Source organism: Tenrec ecaudatus, chromosome 1 (genome assembly GCF_050624435.1).
Source record: "Tenrec ecaudatus isolate mTenEca1 chromosome 1, mTenEca1.hap1, whole genome shotgun sequence".
NCBI lineage: Eukaryota > Metazoa > Chordata > Mammalia > Afrosoricida > Tenrecidae > Tenrec > Tenrec ecaudatus.
In genome coordinates, this window is record NC_134530.1 from 98,126,614 (window position 1) to 98,145,353 (window position 18,740).

General features: G+C 40.1%; 1 protein-coding gene across 2 annotated transcripts in view; it reads left to right on the plus strand.

The window, feature by feature from the left end:
* LRRC7 (leucine rich repeat containing 7) overlaps positions 1 to 18,740 on the plus strand; it is a 480,765-nt gene that overhangs the window by 317,013 nt on the left and 145,012 nt on the right. For both annotated transcript variants that reach the window (XM_075540042.1, XM_075540036.1), the window contains exons 8-9: positions 7,064 to 7,138; positions 14,215 to 14,359. In XM_075540042.1, the coding sequence (XP_075396157.1) occupies positions 7,064 to 7,138; positions 14,215 to 14,359 (220 nt within the window). The remainder of the gene's footprint in view (positions 1 to 7,063; positions 7,139 to 14,214; positions 14,360 to 18,740) is intronic.

The following is an 18,740-nucleotide window of genomic DNA, read 5'->3' on the forward strand; positions in this document are numbered from 1 at the left end:
GTCTGGTCCTTCTTAACGTTTACAAAACCCTCAAGATAAAAGCTCAAATTCCTTGCTTCTAAGAAAGTTTCTGACTTTATTGCTTCGTAGGTAAATATTTTGTTTCTCTGAAGTCCATGGTGTATTCAAGATTCTTTGTACACAATGAAATCCAAAGACATAAATGTTTCTTTAATCTTCATTATTCATTGTACAACTTTAGCGTGAGGTAATTGTGTTAGTCTGGGTAGACCAGAGAAACAAATTCATAAAGATGCATATGTATATAAGAGAGAATTTTATATAAAGGGCAATTGCACATTAAGAAACATTCCAACCCAGTCCAGTCCAAGGTCATAAGTCCTATATTAGCCCATATGTCCGATACCAATCTATAAAGTTCTTTTCAGGCTCACAAAACACACGCAATGATGCCAAATGCAGGACGATCACAAGCCAGTGAGTAGAAAGTCTTTGGGTCCAGTGGCGTAGTAAGCATCTCAGCGCTGGCAGGGGTCTCTCTGTGGCTTCTCTGGACTCAGAGGGTCCGTTGCATCCATGTGGCTTGTTCGGCGCAGGGCACTAGTAGCTACATGTCTCCCAGGCAGAGGGTCTCTCCTGCCTCAGGAAATCCAGGATTTCCCAGAATTCTCAGGAGAAGCCCATGCCCACAGAGAGACTTCATTGGCTATGATCTGATTGACAGGCCAGACACCACCCCTACACTCTTAATCCTTAAATTGGTATATGATTATAAAAGTACCACACTAATTGAGTACCATAGGTGTTTCAGGTGTACCTTTCTCCTTAGTCACTAACACTTTATGCCCAAAGTTTAATGTAGTTTGAGTTTGGGACTGCTGCTTCCATGAGGGTTGACTGAGTGTGCTGGAAAAGCAAAGGTTCTTTTCTCTGCTTATCATGATGTGGATTATTGGTCCAGTAGTGACATTTTTTTGCTGTCCTTAAATTGAGCTCTAAGCCATGTTGAGCCTTATAGTCTTTGATCCTCATCAGTAGGCACCTCAAATCTTCCTTATCATGTGCATGTCGCAAGCTCTTCGTGCCTCCTCCTCTCATCGTCTTCTGCGTATGGTCCAGATCATTTCTTCAAAGCACAGCTTGGCTATATAGTGAAAGCATGCACTCTGACACACACCTTCCTTCTTGAAAACCATGCAGGATCTGACTGCCTCCCAATCTGTGACAGGTTCCATAAGATCACAATGAAGTGTTCTGGAGTTTTCATTTTCTGCAACATCAAAGTATGCTATCCATAATCTGTTATAATCCACACCTCTCAGAAGACCTCTCATGTCCTTTCATAAGAGACAAGAAAACATTTTTCTAGTGTTCTACTTTCAGCCAAGATCCATCTGCCAGCAGCATGGAAATCCCTGATTCCGGACTGCGTTTCATCCTGCTGTGCGTGGCAGTGCTCCAAGTCAGGGCAGACTCCATGGCAGACAGCATTTAACAATCACAGCACATTCTCCCCTGAATCCTGCTTGATGAACATGTCATTGCATACCATAATTTGGTTACCATTCCTTTGTACTGTTGTGTGTTTAGCTCATGACTAACTTTTCAGCATGACACCCTGAATATTTTTCTATGATCAGACTTTTCTTTCTGTATTTCAAGTACATTTTGTAGGGCAATTTCCTACTTTCAAAATGAAAGTTTTGGGGGCGTGAACTACGTATTTAAAAACATTTTCCAAAAAGTTTATGCCAATTTATAATAAAAAAAATGTTTTCATAAGTGGCCATTTCACAGAACCTTTATGAGCATAAAGAAAGCATTTCTGGAGTTAATTCATTTTTTTAATGTAAATTGTTTTCTTTGGTGTGAAATGATATAACATGATAATAGGCAATGTGTATATTAGTTTGCATTTAAGCCACTTTATCTAGATACAAGATCAATTCTAATATTGTCTATTGATCTTGAAATGGCATTGTATATGTTAATGTGCCACTTTTGTGTACTTTTCTGCAAGCCTTTGTATCGATCTACTAGATATACACTGTATTTTTGTCGTTATTTGGATGTTTCTTAAGTTTCCCCCATAGTACATTCTATTATATGACATCTAATACTAAAATATATTGTCATTTTTTATAAATCATGTGCTTTATTTTCTCTATTGAGCATTAGGATAATCGGCTCACTTCATTATTTTTTAAAAGATATTCTTGCCTCTCCCTTCACCCAAATCAAACATCATTTTAAGCTACACCATAGTGCCATCTTTGGAGACAGAAGCCCTGCAACCCCCAACAAACCCTGCTCATTTCCCCAGATTGTTATATTTTTCACCTATTTCTAATTTATTGTATTATTAAATAGATTGAGATCTTTCACAAAAAAAGTAGAAATATAGGATAGTGTTAATTATCCCTTTACAGTAGTTATAAATGCAGAGGGTCCCCACTAGAACCCAGTGTTAGAGATATTTTTAAAGTGTAATTGGTCAACTGTACCTGTAATTTGTTCAGAAATGTCCAAGAGAGCATTTTCTGCAGTCGACTGTTCAAATCCTCAGAGACCATGTAAAGCTTTGTGGTTCCCAAAGTTCGCGTGCCTCTTCACGTACCAAGACGTCAGTCATACTTACCTTAGATGACACTACCCAGAGATGCAACCAGAATGTTTCCATTTCTTGAAATGTCTCTAAGTCGCAATTCTTAAATGCTTACATTTTACCTTTCCATCATTTGAGTTCTCTCGGTCACTCCTATTACACTCCTCTCTAACTTCTTGCAATGTGGATTCTCTTGTTTGTTTTGCTTGCTGCTAGGCTGTCGCGCCCTCACCCTGCCTAGAAAAAATAACAATAACTTTCTGTATTGAACCCCTTTCGTCATTGTTGGATCCCTTTTTTATTCCCTTCCAACTATTCCAGGTGTATCACTCTCCACACACCCTATGCAAACAAAATCATTGCCCCTTCTCACGCAGCAGATGACTTCAGCAAGGAAATGTCAGACCTGCAAGCATCGTTCCCCCCGATGTTCAGCACACCCCACCCCTCCCGTTCCCACCTGCTCTCTGAACTACGGCCATGCTGTCATCATCATTTTTCCTTGAGCTGCACAAAATAGGATTTCTTACCTCTGCTCATGAGCAGCCCCTCCGTTCGTGCTGTCAATCCCACATCCTTTGTGGCCTGTTAGAATTTAGTCCATTCTTTGTATGCCATTTTGTATGTATTTTCTGTGTCCCTCTTTACAAGTTACCATCTACTAACTTTCCTTTCGCTTGATGCTCAACTGCCTCGGAAACCCTCAGCATCTTCCCTGTGCTTTCACTCAGGGCTACAAACCAAGGCCCCTCAGGCCAACCACTGCCCTCAAGCACAGTGATTACATGCGGGGCACGAAAGTTTTTTTCAAAAGAGATTCTTACTATATTTGTGCCCAAACAAATAACAGTTTACCTATATTGTCCCCCATTTCTTTGCCTCTTACTTAGTCTTCAATCACTGAAATGTCATTAGCACTTTAAATAGAAATTTGGTGATTTGAACCCACCAGCAGTTTGACTCACATCTACCCTTTAAGGTCAAGTTCTACGTGTTCCCATGGATTTCCAAGACTGTGACTCCTTATGAGAGTAGAAGGCTTCGTCTTTCTCCCACAGAGCAGCTAGTGGTTTTGAACTGCTGACCCTTGTAGTTAACAGCCCAACACATATCCACCAGTGCTCTTCATTTGCATGCGTTTATGTGTAGACACACCCACAGACACACCCACAAACATGGAGCCCTAGAGGTACGTATATATCTTGTTGGAAAAAAAAAATATATATATATATATATATTTGTATATCTGCCAATGCCACTTCCTATAAAAACCTTTTGTATCTCCTCCTTAGTGACACATGAGTCCCCGCAGAAGTCTCCTTTGATAACCTCCTCCTCTTCCACTCTCGCAGGCTCAAACTCGAGCTCCCAAAACAAACTGCCGGTAGTCCCCACCCACATTTCATGGTGCTTCTCACCATTCGGCTTCCAGCTAAAACCTGCTTCAAACTAGTTACGACAGCTGCCTAACTTCTCACCTCGGCTCCCTGAAGTCCTCTCTGGCCACGCGTACTGCGGAAGCTCTCCTTTATGTTCCCGTAACAAGATGTACACTTACCATGTGGACTGCAGAATGAGCCTGTACGTTTCTTAAGGTCAGAGGCTCCGCTGTGTTTTTTCACTTGAAGCCATACTTGGCACCTCGAAGAAGTGTGGTAGGTCCTCGTAGGAGGAAGGGATGACGAAATCAAAGCATGCTGTGTAGCCATGTTTGTCTCTCTCTGTTCCAAATAATGAGACTGCCTTCACTAAATCTTCCATGAATTCCCAGTCCTGTGGAACAAGTAAATCAAGTGCCTTCGAGGAGGAGGGAAGCGTGCAGGGTGGGCTGTCCTCCGGTCATTTATCAACACTAACAGGGCTTTGGGACACCTATCTGAGCAGGGGAGAGACAGGGCCATGTGTCTGAGGGACTGTGGACCAGAGAAGGACTAGCATGGCTGAGAAGAGACACTGCAGACAGAAACCTTAATGATTCCTTTTCCTGGCTTGTAACTGTTTTAACATCCCTGGTAAACATAATAGCTGTGTCTTTGGTCTGTATGGCCAGTGCAGATCATTGAACCCAGCAGAGAACTAGAGTGCCATGGGAGGGACGGTGGGTGTCAAAGGAAGATAAAGAAGGGTGGAGGGTGACGGCGTGTCGGACCGCTGCCAGGTGCTGGTGTGGAGTTGACTTTTCCTGCTTCTTACTGCATCCAGAGGAAGTCAAAGATGGCTTCCACGTCATTTTCACACAGCCAGACAAAGTAGTTCACCCCCTGTTCCTCAAGTGAGTGAAAATACTTTCCTGCACACACAAAATTCTCCACATGCTTCTGATTTCAAAGTAGAATGCCATTTCTCTACATTTGAATTTTGATTCTTGTTATAAATTTAACCTCTCCAAAGAATAGCGCCACTTCCCATTGCAATGGTGGCTTAAACATACCTTCGGCTCTCTCCAAAGCAGTCCGATATTCCAGCGGTAAGGTTAGTACGATTCTATTCTATTCCATAAAATAGACTTTATTCCTTATGTCCTAGGCTTTTTTGAACTTTGATTCTATTTTATTGTTTCAGTAATAATTCCTGTAGTTGGGAAATCAGACTTTTAAGGCTATTATGATTCACCAGGGTCCATCTTCAAGTTCACCTTCTTTGGGAAGGTTCCACCCTGGACAGGTTCATCCCTTTCTTTACACCTACATCTCCCAGTCGTGAGAACTTCCCAATTTTAATCTAAATGGGAGCTACTGGGTTCTATGGCATCTCTGTGAGTTAGAACAGACAATAGGGTAGAGTAAATCTTTTCCCCAGAAGTTCCAATCAAAGATTCATTGCTTTTCATTTGCTCTGACAGGACTTCTTCCCATTCCTGAGTCGAGCTGTGTAGGCAAGTAAATACAATACAATAATTACCTGAGACCTACATCACTTCCCTGCAGCTGTGGAAAGTACTCAACTTCAAGGGAGGGAAATGACTTGAGTGGGGAAGAGCATACTTTCTGAAGAGAAATTAGGAAAGAAAAGAAAAAGGGTGACCATAGAAAGGTTATGATTCTTGGAGCGATAAAAACATTTATCCACCATGGGTGACCAGGAGGCAAAATGTCGGGAGCTTCATTAGGAATAAAAATGTTTTGAAATGTCATGTGACACACCTTGGTCATATTCTTGCTCCTCCTTCTCAGAATGTCTTTAAGTTATCTTTTTCTCCTCTATGCTGCCTTACATTTTGGTTCCTTATAAGCATTCATCTCCCCAACTAAATCATCAGTCTCTTCAAAGTGGAGCTGGGTCTAATACAGCTGTAGATCCTGAATTGTGTCTTTCACATAGTGAGGGCAAAGTCACACATATGATTCAGCAAATTATCAGTAATTGAAAAATGATAAGGAGTGGTTCTCATCCTTGCAATTATCACATCACTGTACTCGAGGGCCTGTGTCTATAAGTGCGTATGTGTGTGCCAGAGATGCTGATATACACATACAATAAGAACCTACTGTGTATCAAATCTTCTGTACAAGATCATTTTAAAATGTTAAAGAACAAAAAATCTCACCTTGAGAGCTGAGGCACACCTGACCTTAGCCCTGAGGTTTCCAGTGGCCTCACGTGCGTGTGTAAGCTGGCGGGTGAGGAAGGAAGGCGGGAGGAGAGTGGACGCATTTAAATTGTGGAACCCAAGTGGAAGGCAAATTTTGAGAATGATGAGGGCAACGAATGTATAAGGGTGCTTTGCTCAACTGGTGTATGTATGGATTGTGATAAGAGTTGTATGAGCCCCAATAAAATGATTTATTTAAAAAAATTGTGGTGCTGGCAAAGAATGCTGGAAGTAGCATGGACTGCCAGAGAATAAACAACTTGTCTTGGAGGAAGTACAGACAGAATACTCTTTGGAAGCAAAAATGATGACACTTTGTTTCGTGTACTTTGGACATCTGATTAGGAGAAGGACATCATGCTTGGTAGAGGGTCGGTGAAAAAGAGAAAGGTCAGTTGATACAGTGGCTGCAACAATGGGCTCAAGCAACCATTTATAAGGATGGCACAGGACGGGCGGTGCTCTCTTCTGTTGTACATAGGGTCAGTGTGAGTTGTACCCAATTGGTGAGCACCTAACAATACCTAAGCAACCAAGATAGAGGTCTATACTGTTTACAAAATAAATATTTTTATTCCCTTAAAAAGCTTACACTTTAGTGAAGAACACAAGCACTTATTAAGTAAATGCTACAAACGATCATTGCAATGTAGTAAGGCAGAGTGTTGTTGGGTAATAAATCGTAAATAATAATTATTATTATTATTATCTATATAAGACAGAGTCTAGATTGCCTACCTCAGGAACTACTGATTTTATGTTAGTCTTCTGAAGCTGGATCTCTTAGAAGATTAACATTACATTTCAAAATAAAACCGTAAGCACCAGAAAATTCCATCTTATATTTGTGATAGGAAAACACTAATTTGACTTTTTTTTCTTTTTCCTCTCTACCATTCTCACAGCCTGAAGTTCTGGATCAAATACAAAATTTACGGGAGTTGTGGATGGATAACAATGCATTGCAAGTGCTCCCTGGGGTATGTAAGGTTTACTGTGCTGTGTTGTTGACTACGTTATATGTATGTTATATGTGTCAAATATTGATAATATTCATAATAATCAGCAGTAGATCTCAGAGTTTGAAGTTGAAAGTGGTGAGAGCCTTCAGTCTCAAATGTCTTTCACTGCTTTGTTTTTGAGTATTTCAAACATCTTTTGTGAATGTGAAGTCAACTCGAAGACTCATTTGTGGTTGTTCTCTTCTCGCTTCCTGTATTTCTTGCTGTTTAAAAGATGGAGAATTTATAAGGCTATTTCTTTTTAAAGATATGCTATATACATGCTAATTCTTAGTTTTGTAAACTTAACCTTATTCGCATAGGTAAAAAGACACTGGTTTCTGATTATCTTAGTCTCTTCTACAAAGTAAAATCCTCTCAGTTCAGGTGATTTCCAGTCAAACTTTTGAAAAAGCCTAACATCATAAAGTATTAAAAGCAAAACATTAAAGTAGAGTCAAGTTTGCTCCTCAACTAAAGAAATATCCAATAATATCTCTTGAGGAGTACCTTTATCAGTCAAGTCATCGAGTGCATTTATTCCTAACATCTCCATGCAATGAATGAATGGCTTCTCCTGAAAACACTACCACTCGCTGCCCACAGCACCTGCCCGGAAATAAGCACGTATGAGTGTCCCCCTTTCCCCGGAACACACACACACACACTTCCACGAGGTTCCTGTTTGTGATGGTCCCCTTCGCATTTGCCAAAACTGCTTGTCGTTGTTATGAGGTGCTATTAAGCGATTCCTACTCATAGCAACCGTATATGTACAACAGAACAGAAGAGCTCCCGGCCCTGCAGCTGGGTATGTACAATTCCAGAGCATATCCAGGGCAGCTGGTTGGGGATAGTTCTTCAGTCAACATAAGGTCTGTGGATGCATGCTCCCAACACCAATTCTATTCCTCTTTGGGGTCCACATCAACATTGTCATTAAATGATTGCAAAAGCAGCAAGAACAAGTAGCCCGTTCTCTTCTTGAACAAGCATGAGATGCACGGAGGGGAAATAACGCTGTCATCTCTTATCAAAGGATACATTTGTATTGTCATCACAAGCACAAGGCAGGAAAGCATGCACTTCTTTTCATCAAGTTATTTTTGAAAGCATATATCAATACACCCCTATGAATCAGAAACAATAGTAGGTGGCAGGATGATAAAGTAATATGTAAAATGACCTTGTGTCTAATATGATCACACATAGACAAAAGAGACAGATCTGGATCCCGCTGCCCATGGTACAATCTGTTGATGCCGAATTCTGGGACTGTGAAAATCTTGGAACATCAAGTCCCTGTGCAGAGACTGAAGAAACTTTACTTTAAAACCTTGCGTTTAACATGCCTTGAATGAAAAGGTTAATGAATCAGAATGTATATCAAATTGAAAAAGTTTATCCCTGCTTCTTCAATATATGTTTTTGCATTCAAAAACCTCTACCTCCTATTTACCATGTTCTGGGGACAATTTGGTTGTTGTTAGATGCCATCAAATTGGCTCCAACCCATAGTGACTCTGCACAACAGACTGACACACTACACGGTCCTGTGTCGCCATCGTCACAATTGACCCTGTTCCTGAGCCCAGTGAGGTAGCCACTGTGTCAAGGGCCTTCCTCATTTGTGACACCACTCCACTTTACCAGACATGATGTCCCTCTCCAGGGACTAGTCTCTCCTTGGTACCATACAAATATTGCCTTATTTAGTCCTCATAACATCAAAAGTAAATTGTGTTACCACACCCATCATATAGACAAGGACGCTGAAACACAATTAGACTAAGTAGTAGTCTCAAGGTCACATTGTGAACAATGACGCTGTAATTCAAACTGTTGCCAGAAACTGTTGTTCACTGTGCTGCTCCGAAACATGGTCTCTGTGCAACAAACAGAAGTCACAAGGGAGAATGGGGCTCCGCTCACATTACCACGATGCTTACATTCCCAGCTCCAACCTTGGAACTCCATTCACAACTGGAATGCCTTAATGTGACATGTCTGTTCTGATCAAAGGTTTCACTTATCCACTGCAGCTTTACAAAGCACTTCTCCTGAGCTCGCGCACTTGGATTTCATATTTTGATACATGTCGTGTGGAAATATTCCATGCCTCCATGCCGTGATTTTCTGAACGTCGGTGCTGGCATACAGTTGTTGTGCAGTTACCTGGAAAGATATGGATTTTGAAAGCTAATGTTGAATGCTCTCTGCAGCGCAAATTTGTGCATGTGTCACAGAATGCTTAATCCTAATGTAGTCTTATAAGGCCCAGGAGAATGTCAGTTCATGTTTTTCTTAGGTCATGCACCACAGTGGGTTAAAATAATTATACCTCTTCAGTACGTTTAGAAGTCTAGGCTGTCATTTTCCCCTCCAATTCTCATACATCAGAGAAGCAACTAGATAGTGTCCGGATCATTAATGTCCTGTAATGTTCTATCTTGTGACCAAACTACAAATTATACCCTTATCCCAAGGTTCACCAACCAAAATATTATAAAACTGTGTATTGAACCCATCTTTATTTTTAATAAGCTCCAGTATTTCCTTTCTATTTATTTTCTACTGCTCACTTTTGTGCCCCTAGGACATTGGAGCAGCGTTTGATGTCCCCAAGGACTCCGAGACGGTGTCCCTCTAAGGCCTTTATTTATCACTCCAGGCTACGACGTAACACTTGTAACATTTTCTGAAAGTGGGGATTTAGACCAACTCAAATAGAAGGAACAATCTCATTGTGATTCCGAAAGGCGTGCTTGGAAACCACACACTGAAAACCGTGGGTTCTCCTGCAGAGAGTAATAAAGGCCACTGCAAGGAAATAAATGTCATCGGGAGAAAGGAGAAAAGTGAACAGACACACAGACATGTATATTTAGCATTTTACTGCTGCTCACCAGAAGAATGGACGAAGGCGATATCATAGTTCTTTTAGGTGCAAAACTAAGGAAAGCGGCGGTATTTTTCCAAGTGATGTGTTTCAAAGAATAGGCGATACTCGGCACTCTCGTCTTATTCAGGCAATGTGTTCTTTCCTACCTTGGCAAGTCTCCTGCTAGTTCAAGACTGCGCTCACGCCCACTTCCCACACAGGGTGTCGGGAGCAGGCCTAGGAACGTGTGCTGGATTGATTAAGTGGGTGGAAGGCAGAAACTGGAAATATGATCAAGTGAGCTTTGTAATCTGAGTTTTAGAACTAGTTGAATTTCAGCCTCTCCTCTTATTAGTTGAATAACTTTACATTGTTCTTTGACATGGATATTCTCATGAGTCCCCCTGAGGAATGACCTTACTCTATTCCTCAGCTTCTGGGAATGCTATCGGTAGTTCGCCCCCCTTTTCAGGGTTTGTCTTGGCTGAAGATAGCTTCCCTCTCTGATCCTATACCCTTTTTCTGGGCCATGTAAGGAGCCCTGGGGACACCGTGGGCAAGTGTTGGGCTGTGTTCTGCAAGATCAGCGGTTCAAAACCACCAGCCTCCACTTGGGAGAAATACGGGGTTTATAACTTCGATAAACAGATGCAGTCGCAGAAACTCCACACAGGGCAGTTTCCCCTCTCCTACAGGACTGCTGTGAGCTGGCATTGCCCCGATGGCAGTGAGTTTCGGGCACTCTGCATCTCATGACTCTCTCTGCAAGGGGGGAAAGGCTGGCACCCTCACACCTACTCGGGACACCTGCAGTCGATTCCAGCTTCAGGGCTTCTGAAGGGTCAGCAGGGGGCGTCCTCAGAATCTCATCTTAGCTCAACTCCTTTCTCTGCCAGTCCTGCTCGCTGGCTGTTAGGCCCCTTCCTTTATACAGGTGTTTAGCCTAAGCGCACTCTCTCATAAACTTTCCTGCGTGTTTGCTTCCCAGGGAACCCAGCGTGTGGCATTACTTCATTTGAATGCTTGGATAATCCTTGAAATGCAACTTCTGATTCAGTAGGTGGATCGAAGATCCTGCATTACAACAAGCACCCAGGTGGCACCCATGCTGCTGGTGTGCAGAACACATTTTAAATGCGAAGATATCAAGTATCTTATAGATAAAGAGCTTAGAACGATGCCGAGTACTAACGTATATGTAACAACTGAGTAGATAATCTGCTGATTACTCACTTATTAATTATATATAATGTGTCCAAGAAGTAGAAACAGAGTAACAAAGTGTACACAATTAGACCAGACAAACAGATAAATCATTGAACCGCAGAAAGCTATAAACATTTCTTTGCAAAACATGCCCACCCCAACAAAGAAAAATCCCGACTTGCATCCTGTTCTAACCCCGCTCTTGTCCCAATGAAGTAATCACTGTTTTCTCCTGGACCAGTCTGTGGTTTCATTCCTCCTCCGTCCTAAGCAATCAGTTACTAATCCACTCATTCTAGTTTCACATATCTCTTGAATCCAACTCCTTATCATCCTGACGTCTGCTACCTTACCCAGTTCTCTCTTATCTCTCAGCTAATCCACTGCAAGAAACTTCTCTAACACCAGTCTATCCGGTCAGAAATGTACCTTTCACAGTTCCCAGAAGTTGCCTTTTGAAAGCGCAAATCTTATCATGCCATTCCTCCTCTTGAGTCCCCATGGCTTTTACTGCCTAAAACATAACATTCATGCCACTCATATGGCATGTGATTACAAGACCTTTTAATAGCTGACTTCTTATAATCTCAGTTGTTTGGAATCTTCCACTCTTCCTCAAAGGTGCCATGCATTTTCATGTTTTTCTATGAATACGTGCATCGTTCTCTCCTCCAACATGGCCGAGGGCAGTGTGGCTTTCTGTTGGATGCAGGTGACCACGAGCCAGGACCGGCTCCAGGGTGCCTAGCAACAACGGGCTCGATTCCTTTTCTCCCAGGAAATGTCTTCCAGGACTTTTGTGGTCCATCCCTTGTTCTTCTGAAGCGCTTCCTGCATACTTCTTTTATTTCCCATATCACAGAATGTTCTAATTACTTGCTTACCTTTTCATTTTCTTCACTATTGTGAGATCTTGAAGTATAAAAAGTTTGTCTAATTCATGGCATTCTCATGAATCTAACGCAGGACTTCAAAAAGGACTCGGGTGAAAGAAACATTGAATCTGCTTAGTGGGATAAAACCCAAGTCTCTCTGAAACATTTAAAAGTAGAAGGTTCAACATGTCCAACAGGCAATGTTTTTTTTTAAGAAATGCTTTTATTGGGGGCTCTTAAATCTCATCACAATCCATACATTCATCCAGCGTGTCAAGCACATTTGCACATATGGCGCCATCATCATTTTCAAAACATTCTCTTCCCACTTGAGGCCCTGATATCAGCTCCCCATTTCTCCCCCCTTACACCCCCTCCCGCCCTCCCTCAGAGACACTTGATATGTTATGGATTATTATTTCCATATCTTACAACATCCTCTGTCATCCCTCACCAACTTTTCCGTTATTCATCCCCCTGGGAGGGGACTATAGGTTGATCCTTGTGATTGATTCCTCATTTCTCCCCCACCCTCCCTAATCCTCCTGGGATCTCTACTCTCATTGTTGGCCCTGAGAGGCTTATTTATCCTGGATTCCCTGTGTTGTGGGCTCTTATCTGTAGCAGTGCGCATGCTCTGGTCTAATCCGATTTGTAAGATAGAATTGAGGTCATGATAGTGGGGGGGAAGGAAGAACCGAAGAACTAGAGGAAAGTTGTGTGCTTCGTCGGTGCTATACACTGACTGGCTCATCTCTTCCTTGTGACCCCTCTGTGAGGGAATGGCCAATTGTCTACAGGTGGGCATTGGGTCTCCACTCCATGACCCCCCACCCCATTCACCTTAGGTATGGTTATGTTCTGGGTCTTGGACACCTGGTACCTGATCCCATGGACAACTCATGATCACACAGGCTGGTGGGCTTCTTCCATGTGGACTTTGTTGCCTCCCAGCTAGATGGCTGCTTTTTTATCTTCAAGTGTTTAAGACCCTAGATGCTATATCTTTTGATAGCTGAGCAATATCAGCTTTCTTAACCACATTTGCTTATGTACCCATTTTATCTTCAGCGATTGTGTCGAAAAGGTGAGCATCACAGAATGCCGGATTGTTAGAACAAAGTGTTCTTGTGTTAAGGGAGTACTTGAGTTGATGCCCAATGTCCTTCTGCAACCTTAATTCTTAACATATAGATATGAGTACATAGTTCTATTCCTCTCTCATTATATATGTATTTACATATATACATGCCTGTAGTTAGGCCTTTATAAATGTCCTTTGCCTCCTAGTTCTTTCCTCTATTTCCTTTTAGTTTCCCCTAGTCCCACCATATGTTCGGACTTCAGGCATTGTTTTAAAGGAAACTTTGGTTATTTTTTATGCAATTTTTATGAAATTTTGAGATAATCATTTTGTTTCTTGTAACCGCATTATTGAAATAGAATCCATATACAGTAAAATTCAGTGGTAGTAGAATATTCACTCAGCTGTGAAACCATAACCACAATAACAATTTAAAAGATTTCCATCCATGCTAAGAGAGAGTCCTTCCCTGCTAACTCACTGTGTTCTCCTCCTTCCAGCCCCTGGCAAGCCTCATCGGTTTTGATTTACTGGTTCTAGATAACCATCTAAGTGGACTTATTCTATATGTGATCTTTTCCGACTGGTTTATTATAGCATAATGTTTTCAAAGTTCAACAGTAATTTATCATGCACCAGTACTTCATGCCATTTTTTATATGACTGGCTAATATCTCATTGAATGGTTGTACAATATTTTTAATCTATTCATCAGTTGATTGTTTTAATATTGGGATTACTATTAATAGTGATGTAATGGACACTCATGTACATTTTTGTGTGGCTTCATGATGAATGTCTCCCTAGAATTTGCTGGGCCATCTAGTAACTTTATGTCTAACCTTTTAAGGAATTGCCCCCACGAAATCTGTGAGAATTCCAATTTCGCTACATCCGGAACAGTAGTTATTGCTGTGGTTGCTTATAAAATTAGTTTTACAATGTTGTCATTTTTAAATGCATTGTGAATGTTTCTCAACTAACCCTGAGTTTATGCGATGTTATCAAGTCTATAGGGAAGCTAAAGATGCTGGTATACCTGGATATGTCAAAAAACAGAATAGAAACTGTTGACATGGAAATTTCTGGATGTGAAGCCCTTGAGGACCTCTTACTGTCATCCAATATGTTGCAACAGTTGCCTGACTCCATAGGTGAGAATATAATGTTTTATCTTGTATGCTTATGTCAAACACACCATGGTCTCTTTCACCAGTATTGTTTCCTGCAGTAGAAACAGTACTAGTTAGGAATGTAGCAATGTAGAAATGTAGTAATAAATTATCTCACTAGTCTAGATCATAAACTACTATCTTCAAAATATCAAAATGAAACATTGTCTGTAGTTGTCAATTTAAAAATTAAAATTATCTTACTGAAATGACTATATTAAAGTTTTTTTCATATGGCTTATGTTGTAAAATGTTATTATAAGGAATAGATATTATAGATTTAGAGTGATTTAATAAGTATAAATGACTGATTTAATCACTGAAATTATAGTAGTTTTGTGCATAGAATGTTGCCGTAATATATTTATCATACTGTAGTAACATTGATAATCTAGAAATAATGTATAAGCAGAAAATGTGCAATTAATAAAAACATTGTATATTTCTATTATTTTTTAAAAGACACTGTTTTCCATAATGTTAAGATTTATGAGACTAGATAATTTGTTACTTGTAGTAAGCACTCAATGTATTTCTGTTTATATATTTTATATATGCAAAATAATAAATTTTTCTACTTTAAATTATGAGAAAACCTTTTTTTGTATCAGTAGTTTGCTAATGTTATTTATGAGAATTCTCAGGTAGAATAATACTTGTCAAATGACATGTTGAAATATTTTTAACATATATTTTGAAAGATGTGTTATATAATCTGGAATTTAATAATACTTCTAAAAATTACATCACAACCTAAGTAATCTGATGGACAAGTAGCTAGGGGGTAGTGGAGAAGGAAAGGTATGTTCCCACTTTTGTTCTTCAGTGTTTTATCATTTCCATTTCATCCCGATAGAAAATGCTAGACTTAGTAAAAATTAAACTCTAGATTTTTTTATTCTAGATTTTTCTTACATCTGATTCACATAATAACATATGTTATAAGAATATTTCCGTAAGTTCTCTATAATAAGACTTACTTGAGGGTGTTATTAAATATTTATAGGCTCTTTTTCTGAAAATTCCATTTCAGGAAGTCTGTGATGGGCCCTCTCTCCTGTATTTTTGCTAAGCATCCAAGTAAAACTTGTGAGAGATAAGTTTAGAGAGCACTGTTTTAAGTGGTAGCAAATAATGAAGTATAACAATTGGAAAAATCATTTCTGACAGGATAGCAAAGTGACTTAATCCATACCCTCCCACTCTATTCAACCATACTTGTCATCATTCCAACCAAGTAAATAATGATAATAGAAAAACTATATATATTCAAACAGCTTGCTTTTGGTCATTACTCCCTCCTCAGTGCCTAGAACCATGTCTGGTGCATGTCATTGTTAGGTGCCATGCTTAATTGAATTTAGCCATGCTTAAAACAAAGAGGTATTTAGTTCTTAAAACCAGAGATTGTTGGTAGATGCAGTCACGTTGTTCAAATTCATAGCGACCATATGTATAGCAGAAGAAGGCACTGCATCATCCTCACAATTGTTGCGATGCTTGAGAACCAGAAATAGAATAAAACCCGAGTGCCGGCACCAGGCCCAATGAGCTGCAGACCCACCAGAGCAGTGGCAGACACATCCACTCGTAAGCCCAGTACCAAACCTACTGCCATCGAGTCCATTCCAACTCAGAGCAACCCTGTGTAGGGCTTCTAAAGCTGCAAATCTTTACAGGGGTCCACAGCTTCCTCTTCCTCCCATGGAGTCTCTGGTGAGCTTGAACCATCACCTGGCTGTTAGCAATCCAATGCTTATCATTTCCTATAGGGAAATAGAAAGTTAAAAGACCTTAATTTTAACAGGGGAATTAGAGTTTGCAGAGGATTGAAGCAGGGCCTCCTTTTTCAAGAGGAAACACTTAAAAGGCCTACAAGCACTCTACGGTGGGTGCTAGGGTAGAAGTACAGAAGTATGAATTAACCTCTGAAACTTTAACCAATCACAAGATCTGGACCGGATCTGCAATCCCCACAAGCTATGAGAGCACCAAGTTGCTAACAAGACCTGGTACTAAAATGCAGGAACAGAGTCACCAGGAGAATGAGCCAGCAAACTACCAGGCATGGAGACATGAGCATAGGGTAAGAAAGAAAGAAAGAAAGAAAGAAAGAAAGAAAGAAAGAAAGAAAGAAAGAAAGAAAGAAAGAAAGAGAGAGCGAAAGAAAGAGGTTCACCCTCACAATCAAGATTGCCAACAAGTATTTCAAAACAAAAGCTAATGCTGTTATAATAACGATCTGAAAAAAACAAAAACAATGAATTTTCTCCAAGGCATAGAGAAGTTATTAAACAATATATAATTGACTTTAAGGGAGGAAAAATAATTTAAAAAGAGCTACAACTAAGAACAGCAATTTAAAAACTGATTAGAATTAAAATGTCACCCAATGAAATAAAAATTCACCCGTGATACCAGCAGGATGATATATAGAAACAGTACATAAAATACAGAAAATAGATTTTTTGTTTCTTTGTTAAATAATGTAAAGAAAAAAAGGAACAATTCGTATTTTCAAAAAGAATTATAGAAACACAAAGAAAGAAGAAATGACAGAAAGTACTAACATGAAAATGGGTTTTTCTTTTCTTGAAATTAGTAATTGCTCACATGCAACCTGCATGGTCCGCAGTTCAAAAGCACCAGCCTCTCCTTGGGAGAAAGACCGAGCCTTCTGTTCTTATTCCCAGTTACAGTCCTGGAAGCCCACAGGAGGGCCCTGTGAGTCCGCATCGCCTGAGTGGCAGCGATTGAGAGTAACGGCTCGGGGTAAAATCTCACAGACAGGGCTAACAAGGACTTTGGGGCCAGAGGGCAAGTTCATTGTTGTCAAAATCAAAGGACAAGGAAACTCTTAAGAGCTCGTGTAGAGCAAAAGGAGCTTATCTACAAAATAATATTTATAGATATAGAATAATTCTCATCAGTTTTAATAAGCTCTACACAGTGGAATAATAGCGTCAAAGTACTAAGATGAAAAAGACCAACCATAGACCTATACCACGCTAAATACATATTAAAGAGAAAGGACCAAATGAACACTTTTTTGCATGCACTTTGCGTGGGAAATGGAGAATCGACCCAGGAAGAAAGTTGTACATGCATAAAGCAATAGCAAACAACCACTGTGGTGTATTAGATTGGTACATCTGAGTTTTGGGGAAAAAAGCATTGCTGAGTCATCTTGAACTCACAGTAACCCTGTAGGACAGAGTAGAACTGTCTCACAGGATTAGCAAACCCAGAATCCTTACAGATGACAAACTCCCAGTCTACAGACTGCCAGTCTTCTTCCAGGGATTAGCAAGCCCAGAATCCTTACAGATGACAGACTCCCAGTCTACAGACTGCCAGTCTTCTTCCAGGGAGCAACTGGTAGGTTCAGATTGCCCATCTTTCAACCATCAACTGAGGACTTAACAAATGACCCACCAGGATACCTACTATTGCCATTGAGTTGGTTCTGACTCAATGCGCAACCCTCAGAAGGAAACCCTCAGATCCTGTACAACCCTTGCAACTGCTGTTTGGTTGAGCCTATTGTTGCAGCCCCTGTGTCCATCCATGTCCTTGAGGGTTCCGCCCACCCCACCCCAACAGAGCCTGCACATTACCAAGCATGATGTCCTATATCATAGACTAGTCTTTCCTAATAGCCTGATCAAAGTACATAAGCAGAAGTATCACCACCCTTGTTCCTAAGGAGGATTTCAGCTGTACCTCTTCTCTAGTGACTATAAAAAATGATAAATAGAATTTTATATTACAATGTTGAAAGAAAAAGCATGATTTTTAGTGTTAAAGAATGCTAATAAGGTTTTTGTTCAGGGTGAGGATAGAGATACTGAATAACTTTAGAATTTGTAGGAAATATAAAGTTAAGTGGACATATTAAAATTTAAATGTATCTACTTAAATAGAAAGAAATGTATGCTTCAAACTAACACCGAGGAGACTGCAATCATGAAAATGCTCTTCCTATAGGAGAAGGAAGGAAAGGAGATGAAAATATCATAGAAATTAAAAATAATATAACACAGTAAGCAGCAAATTAAGCATATCTGTCATCCATCACAACAATGTAGAGAGTTTTAATATATTAAATTTATTTATTAGGAGATCCAGAATTCTATGCTGCATATTTTTAATTAAAATACAGTCTAATTATGAGATGCATCTAACACAAGGCACAGAAAGTTTGATCTGAAAAGGGAACTGAAATGAAGTCATGTTATTAACTTAAATAATGTTAAGTCTTGTTATTAAGTCATGTATTTGCTTAAAATAGCTACTTCAAAGAAATCACACTGAGAAATTAGTCTAATCTAGGGCAGGAAGCATGTTGATGTCATCAAACAAG